The 19,718-nt window shown below is 41.4% G+C and overlaps 1 protein-coding gene across 10 annotated transcripts in view; it reads right to left on the reverse strand.

The window, feature by feature from the left end:
* Positions 1 to 9,003: 9,003 nt before the first annotated feature.
* TENM1 (teneurin transmembrane protein 1) overlaps positions 9,004 to 19,718 on the reverse strand; it is a 453,498-nt gene continuing 442,783 nt past the window's right edge. For all 10 annotated transcript variants that reach the window (XM_067471568.1, XM_067471566.1, XM_067471567.1 and 7 more), the window contains 2 exons: positions 19,459 to 19,601; positions 9,004 to 17,441 (listed from right to left, as the gene is read on the reverse strand). In XM_067471568.1, coding sequence (XP_067327669.1) covers positions 16,683 to 17,441; positions 19,459 to 19,601 — 902 coding nt within the window. In that variant the 3' untranslated portion in view covers positions 9,004 to 16,682. The remainder of the gene's footprint in view (positions 17,442 to 19,458; positions 19,602 to 19,718) is intronic.

A 19,718-nucleotide genomic window follows, 5' to 3' on the forward strand; every position in this document is an offset into this window, starting at 1 on the left:
GGAGGCAGGATGAGCTCACCGCTTCTCAGGCGGGCGCGGCGCCGTGACGTCACCGCGCAGGCCGGCGCCATGACGTCGCCGAAAACCTTTAGACGAGGCCCCCTACCGCTCTTGACAGGTAGGGCTATTTGCACCATTTCAATCCAATGGAATCCCAGGATACTGTAAGGTTTCTCAAGGTGTTAGAGAGCTTCCTGCATGCTTCAGGATTCAATGATTATGACAATAATAATAATAATAATAATAATAATAATAATAATAAATAATGATGTATTGTCGAAGGCTTCCATGGCTGGAATCACTAGGTTCTTGTGAGCCTGGGGGAAACAACCAGGCACATCTTAACACCTCTCAACGAAAGATTCCCCCAGGCTCAGCCAGGTCTTCAAATGCTAATGAAGGTGGTCAGTTGAAACATTCACACCTAGCTCCAGCAGAGAAGAGCTCTTTGTCCCACCCCGGTCATTCCACAGATATATAAACCCATTTTCCTAATTCCAACAGACCTCACTACCTCTGAGGATGCTTGCCATAGATGCAGGCGAAACGTCAGGAGAAAATGCCTCTAGGTTTCTCAAGGTGTTAGAGAACTTCCTGCATGCTTCAGGACTCAATGGTAATGACAATAATAATAATAATAATAATAATGAATAAATAATGATGTATTGGCGAAGGCTTTCATGGCTGGAATCACTAGGTTCTTGTGAGCCTGGGGGAAACAACCAGGGACATCTTAACACCTCTCAAGAAAAGATTCCCCCAGGCTCAGCCAGGCCTTCAAATGCTAATGAAGGTGGTCAGTTGAAACATTCACAACTAGCTCCAGCGGAGAAGAGCTCTTTGTCCCACCCCGGTCATTCCACAGATATATGAACCCATTTTCCTAATTCCTAATGACAACAACAACAACAACTATTATTATTATTATTATTATTAAATTAATAATGATGTATTGTCGAAGGCTTCCATGGCTGGAATCACTAGGTTCTTGTGAGCCTGGGGGAAACAACCAGGCACATCTTAACACCTCTCAACAAAAGATTCCCCCAGGCTCAGCCAGGCCTTCAAATGCTAATGAAGGTGGTCAGTTGAAACATTCACACCTAGCTCCAGCGGAGAAGAGCTCTTTGTCCCACCCCGGTCATTCCACAGATATATAAACCCATTTTCCTAATTCCTAATGACAACAACAACAATTATTATTATTATTATTATTATTATTATTAAATTAATAATGATGTATTGTCGAAGGCTTTCATGGCTGGAATCACTAGGTTCTTGTGAGCCTGGGGGAAACAACCAGGCACATCTTAACACCTCTCAACAAAAGATTCCCCCAGGCTCAGCCAGGCCTTCAAATGCTAATGAAGGTGGTCAGTTGAAACATTCACACCTAGCTCCAGCGGAGAAGAGCTCTTTGTCCCACCCCGGTCATTCCACAGATATATAAACCCATTTTCCTAATTCCTAATGACAACAACAACAACAATTATTATTATTATTATTAAATTAATAATGATGTATTGTCGAAGGCTTTCATGGCTGGAATCACTAGGTTCTTGTGAACGTGGGGGAAACAACCAGGCACATCTTAACACCTCTCAACAAAAGATTCCCCCAGACTCAGCCAGGCCTTCAAATGCTAATGAAGGTGGTCAGTTGAAACATTCACACCTAGCTCCAGCGGAGAAGAGCTCTTTATCCCACCCCGGTCATTCCACAGATATATAAACCCATTTTCCTAATTCCTAATGACAGCAACCACAACCACAACAACAACAATAATAGTAATTAAATTAATAATGATGTATTGTTGAAGGCTTTCATGGCTGGAATCACTAGGTTCTTGTGAGCCTGGGGGAAACAACCAGGCACATCTTAACACCTCTCAACAAAAGATTCCCCCAGGCTCAGCCATGCCTTCAAATACTAATGAAGGTGGTCAGTTGAAACATTGACACCTAGCTCCAGCGGAGAAGAGCTCTTTGTCCCACCCCGGTCATTCCACAGATATATAAACCCATTTTCCTAATTTCAACAGACCTCACTACCTCTGAGGATGCTTGCCATAGATGCAGGCGAAACATCAGGAGAAAATGCCTCTAGAACATGGCCATATAGCCCGAAAAAACCCACAAGAACCTAATTAATAATGATGATACAGTCCTTATTAATAAGACCAATTCTTATTAATAATGAATTAATAATAATGATAAAATTAATAAGAAAACCAATAACAAAATAAATAAATAATAATAAAGATAAAATCATTATTAATAATAAAATTAATAACATTATTAATAATGGAATTATTATTATTAATAAATTAATAATAATGATAAAATTATTAATAAAACCGATAACAAAATCAATAAAAGCTAATAAAGTCATTTTTCATAATAAAATTAATAACATTATTAATAATGAAATTAATAATGATTACATTATTATTCATAACAAATTAGTAATAATAAAACTAATAATAAAACAGTAACAACACCACTATATAACATGATTTTTGTTCCTACATTATAAGGATAATTCCCTAATGCCATTAATTATTAAAATTAATAACAACATTAATAATGATCATAATAAAATTATTATTATTATTATTATTATTAATAATAATATAAACTTGTCCTTCACTGTAAAAGGTTTTCCCCTGACATTGTGTCCGACTCTGGGGGTTGGTGCTCATCTCAGTTTCTAAGCTGAAGAGCCTGTGTTGTCCATAGACACCTCCAAGGTCATGTGGCTGGCATGACTGCATGGAGCGCCGTTATCTTCCTGCCAGAGCAGTACCTATTGATTTACTCACATTTGCATGTTTTCTAACTGCTAGGTTGGCAGAAGCTGGGGCTGACAGGGGAAGCTCACACTGCTTCCCGGATATGAACCTGCGACCTTTTGGTCAAAAAGCTCAGCAGTTTAATCCACTGCGCTACCGGGGGCTCCTTTCACTGCAAAAGTAGTCAAATTGGTTCCCCCCATGTTGTTGAGCAATGACATCCTTCCCCAAATATTAATGAACAATAAGAAGACTTTTTTCTGAAAACATTTTTTGCTCTACCAAATTTTTGCAACATTGAAGCCACTGAAGATTCTGATAGGACCCAGCAGCAACTGTGCCCTGAACTATATCAAAGCCAAACCCTTTAATAAATGTATAAAATGGATATTTCTGTCTAACTTGTGTAGATTGTGTACTGTATCAATTTCTAAATGTATACTTGTGTATCAAATATGTCCCGAGGGCAGCTATTTCCCCTGCTCCGGGGAACAGATATCACTCTGCAATTAAAGAAAGCTATTTCCCAACTCAGATAATATCAGATCCCTTTGTGTATGTATGTGAGACACATGATCACCAAGACGTTGTTGTTGTTCATTCGTTCAGTCGTCTCCGACTCTTCGTGACCTCATGGACCAGCCCACGCCAGAGCTCCCTGTCGGCTGTTACCACCCCCAGCTCCCTCAAGGTCAGTCCAGTCACTTCAAGGATGCCATCCATCCATCTTGCCCTTGGTCGGCCCCTCTTCCTTTTGCCTTCCACTTTCCCCAGCATAATTGTCTTCTCTAGGCTTTCCTGTCTCCTCATGATGTGGCCAAAGTACTTCAACTTTGTCTCTAGTATCTTTCCCTCCAGTGAGCAGCCGGGCTTTATTTCCTGGAGGATGGACTGGTTGGATCTTCTCGCAGTCCAAGGCACTCTCAGAACTTTCCTCCAACACCACAGTTCAAAAGCATCTCTCTTCCTTCGCTCAGCCTTCCCTAAGGTCCAGCTCTCACATCCGTAGGTTACTACAGGGAATACCATGGCTTTGACTAGGCGGATCTTTGTTGCCAGTCTGATGTCTCTACTCTTTACTATTTTATCGAGACGAGCTTAAGATATTTACCTGTTTGACTAAGACTGGAAGCTTGCCATTCCAATAGAAAAGAAGAACAAACAGATACGAATGGATTAGTCTCCTGAATAGGTAGCCATGTTCCTAGTTATTTGGGATGGTCACATTTTGTCTTTTGGGTCTTGCACCTTTGTCTCTACAGAACTGGGCACTTCAATCAATCAAGGAATAATCTGCATACCCATGTCATCATTTCCCTTTGTTTTGCATCCTCCCACAGGGTATCTCTGCAAGGGACTGGACCTTTAAACTGACCAATCACCAGCTGTTCTTCTTTCTGCCATGGGGATCCACTCCAATTAGGAGAAGATGTGGGAAGTCTGAATAGCTGTCAACACTGTATAAAATGTCTTGAATATTTCTGTGAATTTATGCTTGCATATTTTGAGCATCCGCCGGTATTTACATTCCTTTCAATCAAACTGTAATAAACCTCTATAGTTTGCCTTCAGCCTGGAGTGCTTGTTCTATAAGACTGTTCGGAAGCTGCAAATGGCCCAAAGGGTGCCAGCCAAGTTACTAACAGGAGTGATGCTCAGGGAACTCACTACTCCTCTGTTGCGTCAGCTCCACTGGCTGCCAATTTGCTACTGAGCACAGTTCAAAGTGCTGGCTTTAGCCTATAAAGCCCTAAACGATTCTGGCCCAGCTTACCTGTCCAAATGTACCTCCTCCTATAAACCATCTAGAAGCTTAAGATCGTCTGCTCTCGATCCTGCCTGCCTCGCAAGTGCGACTGGCAGAGACAAAGGACAGGGCCTTCTCGGTGGTGGTCCCCCAGCTATGGAACTCCCTCCCCAGGGATATTACATCGGCCCCCTCCCTCCTGACTTTCCAAAAAAAAGTAAAGACCTGGCTCTTTGAGCAAGCTTTTGAGAATGCAGCAGAATAGATAACACAGAACTATGTATGATGAACATGGAATGGCCAGACGATGTTACTGCATAACGTTTTTAACAAGATGACACCGATGATTATATACTTCAATGGTTTTTATTGATGGTTTATATTGTAATGTTGATTGTTTTTAATGGCACTTTTATGAATGCCTGACATCAAATTGTGCCAATCTGCAACCCGCCTTGAATCGCCATATGGCTGAGAAAGGTGGGCTATACATATCGTAAATAAATAAATAAAATAAATATATATCCTGGCCGATCTGATTTAGTGGAAGCTCACCAGGCATGGACCTTTTTATCCATGTTCCTAGCTGAAATCTCAACATCCACAAGGAAGTATAGAATGTAATAACCATCTGGTCTGGTCCACTTATCAGAGGGCAACATAAGCACAGGGCAAAAGAAAATAATGGATAGGACTATTGAGCAATGGGTTCAAACTGCAAGAAAAGAGATCCCACCTAAACATAAGGAAGAACTTCCTAATAGTAAGAGATGTTTGGTAGTGGAATATGCTGCTTTGGGAGTCTGGTAGAGTCTCCTCTGGCAGTTCTTAGATTGGATGGCCATTTGTCAAGACGGCTTGGATTGTGTTCCTGTCTGGCAGAATGGGGTTTCACTGAATGGCCTTTGGAGTCACTTCCAACTCTACTTTTGTAAATTTGCTTGAGATTTGCTTGAGATTTGAGATGTCCCTCGCTTGTGATGTCTTGGTAGCCCTAATTCTTTGTCATCATCATCTCTGTATATCCGCTTGCCCCATGCTCTGAGACCAGTGAAATGTCAAGGACACCCAATACAGCTGTGCAGTGTGATGGTGGCAAGGAGATGCTTCTCACTGTATATACTTACTGCCTGTCTGCACAAAAATGGCAAGTAATCAAACACCAAGGGCCAGGACATCCCATGGCACTTGGCGGTTTGGGACCCGCCTACCTTCATGACCGCATTTCCTTCTATGAACCTACACTATCCCTTCGATCTTCCAGAGAGGCCCTTCTCTCACTCCTACCCCCATTGCAAGCGCGACTTGTGGGAACGAGGGAGAGGGCCTTCTCTGTGGTGGCCCCTCGGCTCTGGAACTTGCTCCCCGGAGAAATTAGGCAAGCACCCACCCTGGCAGACTTCAGGAAGAACCTAAAAACCTGGCTGTTCCAATGTGCCTTCAACAAATGAACAACAATCCCTGACTTTGACCAAACCCTGCATAAGATGCCCTTGGATGCACTTTATCTCACCCCCTAGTGCAATTAAACCCAATTGTTTTGTCCCACGTGAACCTCCTTCCGGATACACTACACTGCTCATCTCACCTGGAGTTTTTAAACTTTTAATCTTTGCAACTGGCCCTGCCCACTGTGTTCAATTATTGTGATTTTATATTATATTATATTACATTGTGTGTTTACATTTTTATTTTATTTTATTTTTGGTGTTATTGTTTTCATTATATTTTATTCTTTATATTTTATTGATGTATTTTATGTTGTATATTTGTTTTGCTCTAACTGTTGGACTTTGACTTATGTAAGCCACCCCTAGTCCCCTTGGGGAGATGGTGGTGGGGTATAAATAAATAAAATAATAATAATAATTATTATTATTATTATTATAGATGGAAGCAAGTGTCTATACCTACATAAGCTGATCTCCCAAAGCTAGCTATATATAATGTACTATTTATTTATCGTGTCATCAGCAACCAGACATTTGTATTACATTTTTAACAAAAACAAACAAGCAGACAAAACACAGAATTTGCAAGCTTGGTAGTTGATTAAATGTTCTTTGACCAGTATCTGGCCACTTGGAGTGCCTCTGGTATTGCTGCAAAGAGGTCCTCCATTGTGCATGTAGCAGGGCTAAGGTTGCATTGCAGCAGGTGGTCAGTAGTTTGCTCTTCTCCACACTCACATGTCATGGATTCCACTTTGTAGCCCCATTTCTTAAGATTGGCTCTGCATTTCGTGGTGCCAGAGCGCAGTCTGTTCAGCGCCTTCCAAGTCGCCCAGTTTTCTGTGTGCCCAGGGGGGAGTCTCTCATTTGGTATCAGCCATTGATTGAGGTTCTGGCCTGCCACTTTTGGACTCTCGCTTGCTGGGGTGTTCAAGTGAGTGTTTCTGTAGATCTTAGGAAACTATTTCTTGATTTAAGTCATTGACGTGCTGGCTGATACCCAAACAAGGGGTGGACTGGATATAATGTAATTCTATTGTGTTTAAAATCACTTACCAGTTGTGTTTGCTTGTACCCATTTGTGAGTAGCATCCTCTTGCTAGCTATTGGTGGTCCAGGCTTGTTGGCTGCTTGAGCAACTTTAAAAAGGACTGATATGGGCAGAACATGTTGAGGTTGGAAATACTGTACAGTGGGACCTCAGTGTCTGCTGGGGTTTGGTTCCAGGAGCCTGATGGATATCAAAATCCATGAATGCTCAAGTCCGATTATATACAATAGCGTAGTGAAATGACCCTTATATAAAATGTCAAAATCAAGGCTTGCTTGTTGGTTTAAAATAAAAATTAAAGTTACAATGGTAAGCTGATCTTTTTCAGCGAGTATGATAATCTCCATGTTGACGATAGATCATATAGTTCTATTAGCTGCATGGTTCACTGAGTTTTGATATTTGTGTCATGCTATAAATACTAAGGGGTTGTGATGGCACAGCGGGTTAAACTGCTAAACTGCTGAACTTGCTGACTGAAAGGTCGGTGGTTCAAATCCACAGGAAGCCTTGAGCTCCTGTTGTTAGCCCTGCTTCAGTCAACCTAGCAGTTTGAAAACATGTAAATGTGAGCAGATCAATTCAGCGGGAAGGTAACAGTGCTTCATGCAATGATGCTGGCCACATGACCATGGAGGCATCTACGGACAGCACCGGCACTTCGGCTTAGAAATGGAGATGAGCACCAGTCCCAGAGTCAGACTAGACTAGACTTAATGTCAAGGGGAAATGTTTACTTTTACCTTTAGAAATGTTAAAACTGCAACTTATGTGCCCAAGGCCAACAAGGCTACATCTACACTGCCACATCATCCAGTTTCTGAATCCAGATTGTTTGCCTTGAATTAGATTATGAGTCTATAATGCTATATAACCCAGTTCAAATCAGATAATCTGGATACACAAACTGAATTGTATGGCAGAGTAGATGGGGCTTAAATTGAGTATCCCCTTTCTGACACGCTTCAGACTAGATGTGCTTTGGATTTTTTAAATATATCAGTATTTACCTATCGTACCCAATGAGGTATCTTGGAGATGGAACCCAATCCTAAATAAAATTCATTTATGCTTCATATGTGTGTTTATTCATTCAGTTGCTTCCGACTCTTCTTGACCTCATGGACCAGCCCACGCCAGAGCTCCCTGTTGGCCGTGGCCACCCCCAGCTCTTTCAAGGTCAAGCCAGTCACTTAAAGGATACCATCCATCTATCTTGCCCTTGGTCGGCCCCTCTTCCTTTTTCCATTTTCCCCAGCATCATTGTCTTCTCCAAGCTTTCCTGTCTTCTCAATATGTGGCCAAAGTACTTTATCTTCATATAGACCGTAGCTATCTAGCCAGAAGGCAATTTTATACAGAATATTTTAAACAATTTTGTGCATAAAACAAAGTGTATGTACGAAACCATCAGGAAGCAAAGGTGTCACCATCTCAGCCAGCCAGGTGAACAAATTGGGAACATTTTGAATTTCTGTATGTGGTATAATAAAACTGTACTAATACTTAATTCTGATTTTGGAGAATTTTGGATTTTGAAATATTTCAATTCTTGGTAAGGGACAATTGACCTATAAGAGCCATGGTGATGCAATGGGTTAAATTTTTGTGCTGGCTGAACTGCTGACCTGAAGGTTGGTGGTTCAAATCTACGAGACAGGGTGAGCTCCTTTCATCAGGCTCAGTTTCCCATGTGAGGAGATGAGAGAAGCCTCCCACAGAATGGTAAAACATCCAGGTGTCCCCTGGGCAATGTCTCTGAAGATGGCTGATTATCTCACACCAGAAGTGACTTGAAGTTTGTCAACTCGCTTCTGACATGATTAAAAAACCCTATATTTATAAAAAAAGTAAATGTATTCTTAAAATCGCTCAACACAACCACAACTAACGGCAACACACTCTTATTTCTGTGTCTTCCATCACTGAGCCAGACTTCAGAAAGCACAAAAAGCCACTCGGGTTAATTCTTTGCAACTTTATTTTTTAAAAATGAAATATTCAAAGTACTTTGTCTTCCAAATGTCAACACATCATATATTAACGTATCCTATTTACAGCAGATTGTTGTAATGGTTTTGGTAGAAAATACATGCTTCTGGGCTGAAAACCAGAGCAAAATGCAACAAACCATCTCACTGCAGCCATTGAACACAAACCTGTACAGCCTCCAGCTCATGTTCGGAGCAGGAATACAAAACCGGAATCTATTGTTTCCTAGCAACAAGGTTCAGGCCATTAATATACTACAATTTTCGGTTAAGATTAGAAATGTTGTTGTTAGATAAGATTGGTAAATCTTGGTATACACTGTAAACATCATTACTTTTCATGAGAAATTAAAATTAAAAGGAAAGAACGACTAATCATTGACATAACACTGTACGCTCGGCTTTGCTTTGTGTTTAGGAAAGTTTCCATGGTCTGCCATGGAACTTCATCAGACGTCTGAAATATTGTCAAGGACACACTTGGATATAGTAATGTTTATTAAGAGGCTAAAGTTCACCACTAAATCTAAGAAAAGATTGTAAACGGCAAACACGTTCTCTTCCACGGATAGTGTAAAGTGGCAAGGACGAAGAAAAAAAATCCAGTTTCATTGATCCGGAGTATTATCGTTCTTGCTTAAGGTCTGTATAAGACACCATGTTATATATTAGAATGGGAAATGATAAGAGTGCAGATGATTGAACAGGAATACCTAATCCATTTGACAATATATGGGATTCTATACTGAAATACGCTCTAGCTTTGCTGTTCAAGATATAAGAAATGAGAACCGATGAATTCAAATTGCAAGAAAGCCCACCTAAACATTAGGAAGGGTTTCTCGATTGTAAGAGCTGTTCAATAGTGAATTGCCCCATCATTGCATTGAAGGGCGGTGGAGCGCCCAGTGGCACAATGGGTTAAACCCTTGTGCCAGCAGGACTGCTGACCGACAGGTTGGCGGTTCAAATCCGGGGAGTGGGATGAGCTCCCGTCTCAGCTCCAGCTCCCCATGCGGGGACATGAGAGAAGCCTTCCACAGGATGATAAGACATCAAACATCTGGACGTCCCCTGGGCAACGTCCTTGCAGACGGCCAATTCTCTCACACCAGAAGCAACGTGCAGTTCCTCAAGTTGCTCCTGGCATGAAAAAATAATTTAAAGGTGGTGGACACTGTGTCTTTGAAGGCCTTTAAACCATGGTTGGATGGGCATCATTCAGGAATGCTTTAATTGTGTATTCCTGCATGGTGGAATGGGCTTGGACTGGATGGGCCTTCCAACTTGAAGCTTCTTTACCATTACAGTTGTGGTATCTGTAAAATGCTATTCCAGTGCGATGGCTTTGTTTCCCACCGCAGCTTCAGAACTATTATAGATTTGCAATGTCCATTTACATTAAAGCCATTTCACACAGTATTTTGGTCTGCCGGCTTGCTGCTTCCTTCAAGACATTATCTCAATTACTTTTCTTTATTTGGTACACATAGACACATTTCCCCCACATATAAGACACCATGGCGTTATATTGTTGTAGCGCTAATATCCCATTTTGTAGCACTTTAATATTGTGCTTCCCCGGAACTTTATTTCAATCTCAGCAAAGGGGAGAGGGCTGGCTGGGACACACAGTTTGCAGTGCCGTCCAAACTCATCTGACCCATACTGCCAAGGAAAGGGTTGAATGCTGCCTTCTGAGAACCACCACCATTCATATCATCAAAGCATGCCTATTAGGTCTAAATCAAAGGTGCAATCGAAATTATGCACAGGAAATCAGTGCATGGTATAAGTCAAGGAAAGAGTGGAATTATGCTTGCCACTAGCCACTGTAGTTCCAAACCCCACACTTTTTCTTCATTCCCCCCTTACCTTGCTAATGTTGTGTATAAAGTGACAAGTGTTCCTCTTGCCATGGATGGACCTAGGAGGGCACTGTGGATCTTGGTGCCATTCCCCATCCTGCTTGGGTTTCATCCCCTGTAAAGTCCCAAGCTATTTCAAAAGAAGCCCCCGCAGTCCTCTCTATTGGATATGCTGCCTAAGGCTGCTGAAGATTGAACTTAAGTAATATTCTTCCTCCATCCCCAAATCCAAGGACACTTTCAATGCTCTTTTTCGCCCCAAAGAGATAGACTAGATTGACTTCCTTTCTGTGTTACACTTAAAAGGTATGAGAGCATCATGCTGTCTGGATTTAGCTCTCCCAATGTTTTATTCTCGGTCCTTTGTGACATCTATTTTTTTGCCATCTCTTTCCTCCATCTCTTTTTTTCTCAAACATATGCTTTATAGAAGTGTTTCTCAACTTGGGGGTCAGGACCTTTGTGGGGGGCCACGAGGGGTTTTCAGAGGGGTCACCAAAAATGTTCAGAAAACACGTATTTCTGATAGTTTTAGGAACCCCTTTGGAAGAGAAGGCTGAAGATCTCTCTGCCTGTTCTCTTCCTTTTTGGAAACAGATGGCATTGAATCATCCCACCAAAAGTACTCCTGCTGTGATTGGCTAGCCCCTCAGCCAAGTGGGGAGAGGACAGCAGGCGTGCGCTCCCCTAAATCACTGTCAATTCCTCCTAAATCGCTCCAGTATTTTCTGTTGGTCATGGAGGTTGTGTGTGGAAACTCCCAAATGTCAAGGTCTATATTCCCCAAACTCCACCAGTGTTGAAATCTGAGCATATTGAGTATTCATGCCAAGTTTGGTCCAGATCTATCATTGTTGGAGTCCACAGTGCTCTTTGGATATAGGTGAACTACAACACCAAACTCAAGGTCAATACCCACCAAACCTTTCCAGTATTTCCTGTTGGTCATGGGAACGCCAAGTTTGGTTCAATTCCATCACTGGCAGAGTTCGGAATGCTCTCTGATTGTAGGTTAACTATAAATCCCAGCAACTACAACTCTCAAATGTCAAGGAAGCCATAGGGAGGAGGGAGCAAGCTTGTTTTCTGCTTCCCTGGAGACTAGGACACGGAACAATGGCTTCAAACTACAAGAAAGGAGATTCCATCTGAACATTAGGAAAAACTTCCTGACTGTGAGAGCTGTTCAGCAGTGGAACTCTCTGCCCCGGAGTGTGATGGAGGCCTTCTGTCAGGGGTGCTTTGAATGCAATATTCCTGCTTCTTGGCAGGGGGTTGGACTGGATGGTCCATGAGGTCTCTTCCAACTCTATGATTCTAAGGTCTATTTTCCCCAAACCCCACCAGTGTTCACCTTTGGACATATTGAGTATTTATGTTTGTTCGGATTCATCATTGTTCGAGTCCACAGTACTCTCTGGATGCTTATTTAATTGCAAGTTTGGGCGCTCCTTTTGAGATCTTCTTCTCTTTGGGTCACTACTCTTTTGTGCAAAAATATAGGGGAAGGGATGGAGAAAGGTACGTTAGCTAAGCAATTCAATGCACAAAATCCGACACGCTATGCATGTATAAGAAGGCCAGCAATTTGGTCTGCATGTGATTCTTCAGAAAGCCACAACAGTCGAGAGTGAGTCTGAGCAGAAAGTGTGCTAAAATCACTCTTTAAGTAACAGCTGCCATTCTTATGACATTTTCACTGAACCCATCCTTTGCTCGTCTCCCAACAAATTTAGAATTTCTGCGTCAATTGTATTTGCTGTCCTAGATGGTTCATGTTCCAATGAGCTCATTTGACATGTTATTAATTTCCCCGCTAATCCTATGTCCAACAATCCCTACCAAACACATTCCAGTGATCCTATTCATCCACTGGTACATGTTAAGGGAAATCATGCAACTCCTTTCACTTGCTGAGCTTTTGGCATAATAACAAGAAGGACAACATTCAAGGCAGCGTCAAAAACCCTCTGTGGACAGTTGTATAAAGTGCATTCTCTGCATATAATATAAATACAACTGTAAGGAACTCAAGGCACAAGCTAACATAATATGTATTACATACTCGAAATGCACATGTCAAGCAAATAACTATTTTGTAAGCGATTCTAAACACGTCTTTCTTCGGGGACTTTAAAGCTTTGGGAAAAAGAGATCTCAATCCACAAAAATCTGACAATTGCTCAAACCATATGCAAAGTTTAGTGTGGACATCTTAGATCAGTGGTTAAATACATCATCAATGCACTTCTTATATAAATAAAGTGATATTTGTTGTAAAAGTGCAAATATTAAGGACCTGAAATCCCATATTCAGATCTTTCCGCTTTTTGTGGGGAGTGGTCATTGGATTAGAATTACTAGTAGAGAAGTGGATATGGATGCCTGAATTTGATCACATTACCAGGATCAGTATAAATGTGATACCTCTTTTGGGCACACATCTGTTGTTTATTCTGTCTCCAATGTCCAGAAACACTCAGCGCCTAGGTGACTAACAGGCAACAAGAGCAGGAGAACTGAAATATCATTGTTATTAGTGGGTTCGGATCTGATTTTCATTATTTTCCTCATCTTTGACTATTGTATGCTCCACGTGTCTTTAGCTGAAGGAAACATTATCTAGAAGGACATTCTCATTGCACATAATATATACTTAGGGCATTACAGGCAAGCTCAACTTCCAGCCGGGACCTGGAAGACGTAGTCTTCTAGATGGGTTTGTACTCCAAATCCCATCATCTTTCTTCCCTGGGTATGCCAGATAGGGCTGATGGGAACGGCAGTCAACAACATTGAGAGGGCCAGATGTTCCACATCAGTGCTCTACCACTTATGTTACGAAAATACATTCATTCATTCATACATACATAGGACCAGTTCATACACTCAAGTTGAATGTATTTAGCTTATGTTTGTGTTAGGAATTGTAAATCTATTTTTCTCGATTCCAATAAATGTTGAGGACAACGAAACTTTAGAAAACCCAGGCATTTCCTCCCTACCGAGATAGGAAATCTATGCAGTCTGTTTGGAAAATTCATGCAGTCTGACACTACTTTCAATATGGAAACTGAAACGTGTGCTGCAGCTTTAGTCAGTTCAGGTTTTACCCCCTGATGACTACCAATTGGTTTGTGCAAAATTCAAACTAGTAAAGGGTAAGGCTTCACTGGGTTGTTGTAAGTTTTCCAGGCGGTATGCTATGTTCCGGAAGCATTCTCTCCTGATGTTCCGCCCATATCTATGGCAGGCATCCTCAGAGGTTGAGGAGTCTGTTGGAAACTAAATCGTGAGGTTTATATATCTGGGATATCCAGGGTGGGGAAAATAACTCTTGTCTGCTAGAGGTAAGTGTGAATGTTGCAATTTGCCACCATGATCAGCATTTAATCAAGGATTAAATGCCTGCCATAGATGTGGGTGAAATGTCAGGAGAGAATGCTTATGGAATATGGCCATACAGCCAGGAAAATGCACAGCAACCCAGTGATTCTGGCCATGAAAGCCTTTGACAGTATGGCTTCAGTTGGGTTGTGCTGTGTAACATTAAGTTTGCACAATATTCAAACCAGCAAAGGTTGAAGCCACTATTTTGAACCTTCCACCATGATGTTTACACTCTTCCCAATCATATAGTGAAAATACAAAATATTTGGATGTGCAGTTGTGTCCTCAAAAAGCTATGCAGTTTTTTTTGTGCATAGTGAAACATGCACAAAACAGGTTTTTACAGCAAAGCTGCCCAGTTTCTCCAACTTCTACAAAGTGTATGCTCTGTTAGGAATAACAACAAAAGTTCCTGCAAGTTGAAGGAACTTTCCACAAGTTTTTTTTTCTTACCACACAGGTTTCTTCATTCAACCTTAGTAAGGAAACGTATGATTTCCTGTACAATCTTCAATTTGTGTCTCTCTGTCTCCTTTAATTGGGACAAAGAATATCATTTCTGAACATTCCCATTTTATTGTACAGACCTGTGCCCATTCATTCTGACCTTCACTCTTTCATTTCAGAGTAGCACAAACAAAAAAATTATCAACTCTGCTTCTGTACTGAAACAACAATCACAAACTTTTGTGATTGATGTTGATGTGCACGGACAATGATTTAGTATGCTTAAGATCTGGGACCCATGTTTTTTCTAGCAGCAAAGTCTAAAATGGTAAGGGTAAGGGGTATTTTGACCCTCTGGATACTTTGAACATCATCTTCCATAGCCTCATCTCCATGGCCATTCTGGCTGAAGCCTCTGGGGTAGAGATCCAAGACTTCTAGAAAGCTAGACACCCACCATCCCTGCATTAGACAAATATAAGTTGTGACATGGCAACATTTTTGAGCTTAAAGGAGGGTACATTTCATTTGTTGTGGTTACTATATGCCTTTAAGATCTTTCCAACTTATGGCAACTCCAAAGGGACCTTATCAAGGGTTTTTCTTGGCAAAATTTTGTTTCAATTATCAAACTGTTTCCATTACAAACTGGTATCTCCTTCATGGGATGATAAACTAGTGATAAATAAACACCGTCATTGACCACATTAGACACATTTGGAACATATGGAGAAGAGATGAGAGAAATGCACATAGAGTGATGGAGACTGTTGGCTTCCATCACAAGGGGATAATGAATTCGTTCCAGGATTTTGTCCAAACTTTAAAGTTCAGACTACAATGCAGAGTGAATTCACCTCCTCTCCCACAATCAGGGAATCTACCCACCAACATGACCCAAAAGATGACAATATCCTAAATGGAAAATCTCATATCCAGTCATTTGTTCTTGGCCGGGTAGTACGGTAAAGCTTTGGCAACCTTGCAAGGTCAATGAATGATTGAAGATGTCACTCGCCTGTTCATGCTTTCCCACTTAAAATACTCTTGAGTTGGCAAGTGGAAGGCCAGCTCCCATCCTCCTGTGTCACATTCATGAAGACAATTGTTAGTGATACTCCCATTTCTTGAAATCCTAGCTTGCCCCTTTTAATTGCAAAGCTATTCGTTCTAAAGTGGTTATTAGGGTAGTAGTGTCACAATTCCCAAGTGAAGATTATAGTAGTCTTTGGGGTAAAAGGTTTCTTTCTTTTTTTCGGACTTTAATTTCCCAAATCTCCCAACCAGCACAATCATGGTTATGCTGGCTAGAGGATTCTGGGAGCTGTAGTTTACAAACAACTCTATCCTGGTCTGGATTAAGTAGCCGGTTTCTTTCCTTTTTTGGTGGCATACAGGGAAAAAATGAGATATGGGTCCCCAGAAATCTCCTGGAAAGTATAGCTTTTGCAGACTGCTTGGTGATAGGTTGTGTTGTACATCAAGAGAACATGGGCACTGACGCAACCACAAACATGTTACATGTAAGCTATCAAAATCAATCAACGGGGTCCTGAAGAAGGGAAGGGAGAGCACATGGATACTGCAATCCTATACTCATTTCCCTGTAGACATGGATAGGATTGCACTGTAAATACTTTGCCCATGTGAACCATTTCTGGATAGAGATCAACATGGGGAATGCTGCTTCCAAATGTTGAACGCAGCCCCCTCGAACTAAAAATCCTCACCATCTCCCCAAGAGTTTAAACAAACTATATTAAAATACCATCTTCTGTCACATTTAAAGGCAGTTGGATATGTTTTCCCCATCTATATTTATATATACACAGAGTTCTGATCTAGAAAAACCAATACAATAAACCTTTACGTAATGTTTTTGTTTTCTTAAAAACAGGCAGTCTTTGGTGATGCAAAGGCAGAGATTGAGTGTTTATTTTTGTTTGTTACCTCCTGCCTATTTCGCTCTGTCTCATAAAGTGAATATTGTTGGCACTGTCAGAAAGTTCCAGATACTGCTCTACAGATAAAACAAAATATCCGTCGTAGCCTTGTACTTTCCCTGTGCTCAAGAGCTGCTGTTTTTCCCCTTCTGTCCAAGCCCTAATACCTTCTTCTCCGTCTTGGAGCCGCCGCTGTTCCCTAGTCCAAGCCTGAGCCACAGCTCTCTGCCTGGCGATCTCCAAGACATGGTTCTTTTCTTCTTCGACAGTCGTCCCGTACCGAACGTTGAAGCACAAAGAACCATGTTGAAGCTGGATATCGGCAAACCGTCTAGTCCTCCCGTTGATGACGGAAGTCATTTGAGACACAGTGACGTTGACGCCGTTCTCCAAAATCCGCCGTCCTCCCGTGTTTCCGATGACGGCCAGGTCCTCCTCCAGAGAGCCCAGCTTGATGAAATAGTGTGTGTCCCGCCCATCAATTGTAAAGTGCAAGTCTTCCAGGTAGTGGGCATTGTTGAGGATGGCGGCAATGCGGCGGCTGTCTTCGTTGGCTACCCCAATGACGTCAGCTGTCACCAAGCCATCCTTGATGGCAAATTTGATGCCTTTCCCAAACACAGAGGGAACGGCAGCAAATCTGGCTTGTTTGGATCGCTCCACACATCGCCCGTCACTGTATTTGGGAGTCATGGGCAGCTGGTCCAAGGAAATGAAGTTCTTGAGTTGCTTTTGTAGTTCGCACTGAATGCCAAGTACAGTCTGGAAAAGAGGACAGAAACCACATAGAAAGTAAATATTTTAATATTGCTGTTACAGAATAGAGAGATGGGAAAAACTAACAAAATGAAGTTCAACAGGGAGAAATGGAAGACACTCCACTTAGGATGAAAAAAATGAAATGCAAAAATACAGAATGGGGGATGCCTGGCTCAACAGCACTACGTGTGAAAAAGATCTTCTCATAGAAAACAAGTTAAACATGAACTGTCCTGAGTTGTCCTTCAAAAACAGCCTTTAGACAATGTTGAAAGTAAAAGAAAAATGCTTTGCTTCAGGAAACACAAAGGATAAGCAAATGCAATTGAAAAGTGCAAAAGAAAGTATGGAAATCTTAATCCAGACACAAATTAAAGTGTCTTACAAAGTCCCAAACGAAACACCAGTCTTCCATCAGACAATGGGCAATGAACTAAGTCTTTAGCAGCAGACACAAAGCAGATTCCATTGGAGTGAAAACATCAGCATCAGGATCGTTGTTACTAGCGAAAGCTGACTGCTTCTACCTCTGATTTATAGCCCTGAATTCCCCATGTAGTAGAAGCTAGGGTGTCTCCCAATTAGCTCAGCGTTTTTAGCAGCTATTCTGGCTGAACGCCACCTATGTTCTGTCTCTTTTTGTCTCTCTAGAAATGTGGACACTTTCAAACCCTCAACGTCTGATTATTCTTCTCCCTCCAATTTCCGAGTACTTCCCTGCTCCCCTTCCTCTTCTAAAGATGAGGAATCCCCAACACCAACAATGCATTCGGTAGCTAAAAAAGCCAATGGGATTTTGGCCTGCATACATAGGAGTATGGTGTCTAGATCCAGGGAAATCATGCTATCCCTCTCTTCTACTTTGGTTAGACCACACCTGGAATCACACTGTGTCCAATACTGGGCACTGCAATTGAAAGGAGATGTTGACAAGCTGGAATACCCGGAGAACAAGCCCTATGAGGAGCTGCTTAAAGAGCTGGGCATCTTTAACCTGCAGAAGAGAAGGCTGAGAGGAGACATGATGAGGGCCATGGATCAAGATGTGAGGGTAAGTCACAGGGAGGAGGGAGCAAGCTTTTCTGCTGCCTTACAGACTAGGATATGGAACAATAGCTTCAAACTACAGGAAAGGAGATTCCATTGAACATTAGGAAGAATTTCCTGTGAGAGCTGTTCAGCAGTGGAACTCTCTGCCTCGGAGTGTGGTGGAGGCTCCTTCTATGGAGGTTTTTAAATAGAGGCTGGATGGCCATCTGTCAGGAGTGCTTTGAATGAAATTTTCCTGCTTTTTGGCAGAATGGGGTTGGACTGAATGGCCCACAAGGTCTCTCTTTTTCAACTTTATGATTCTGCAATTCTAATACAGTTCCTTCATAATAGAATGGGTGGAAGCTTGTTGGTATGATACATGTGGTTGTATGTACTTATATAAATATCATTGGGAGAGCCACATTGAAGTGATCTCTGTATAAGTGTTAACTATGAGGCACTGTGCGAGGAAAACAGTAAGTTGAATTCAGTACTAACACTGCCAGATATATTGCATTTCCAGCCTATGTTTTCAAGTATTCAGCAGAAGGAAGAATCCGCTCACTCTTGAAAAGGATTGATTTCTCACTATTCATCTCTTTCACATTCAAACATGTATAATCACTTCTTCCCATACCAAATATAAATAGGAAATTGTGGCACATTCTTCTTTGAAAAAACCAACAACAAGGCAAAGCAAATCTGCATATATGCTGCAAATGACTGCACTGTGAGTTTTTGTTTTATATTAATGGCATCACAGTAATGTAATTGGACTGATTGTTCAGTACTTTTTAAATTTTTGTGTTTCATGTTGTTTTAGATGCCTTAGTTATTAGTAGTAGTAGCTTAGCAGTAATTATTTCAACTAGTAAACCAAAAGATAAAGCAGAATATAAAGCAAATAAATATACAGCTGCTGCTCTTCTGACAAGTAATATGCCACTTTATTCTTTTCTCGAAATCATAAATGGTTATTTGTGCGAACCTTTCCTGGATCCCATTCCTGGGTCTTTGTTTGCAGTTGCACCAGTTCGTATGTTGTTTCTAAAGCATCCACCTCTGGTTTGGGGAATCCAGGAAGTACATTGTGGAGTTGAAACCCAAACAATTCAAGCCAACTTCCGATGTCTAGAAGTAAAAAAAAGAAGAATACAATTAATATGTTGAACACTAGAAGCATGTCAAGATAAAGGTCTCCCCTTGACATAAAGTCTAGCTGTGTCTGACTAGCAATAAGCATTTCAA

Source organism: Anolis sagrei, chromosome 10 (genome assembly GCF_037176765.1).
Source record: "Anolis sagrei isolate rAnoSag1 chromosome 10, rAnoSag1.mat, whole genome shotgun sequence".
NCBI classification, from domain to species: Eukaryota; Metazoa; Chordata; class Lepidosauria; order Squamata; family Dactyloidae; genus Anolis; species Anolis sagrei.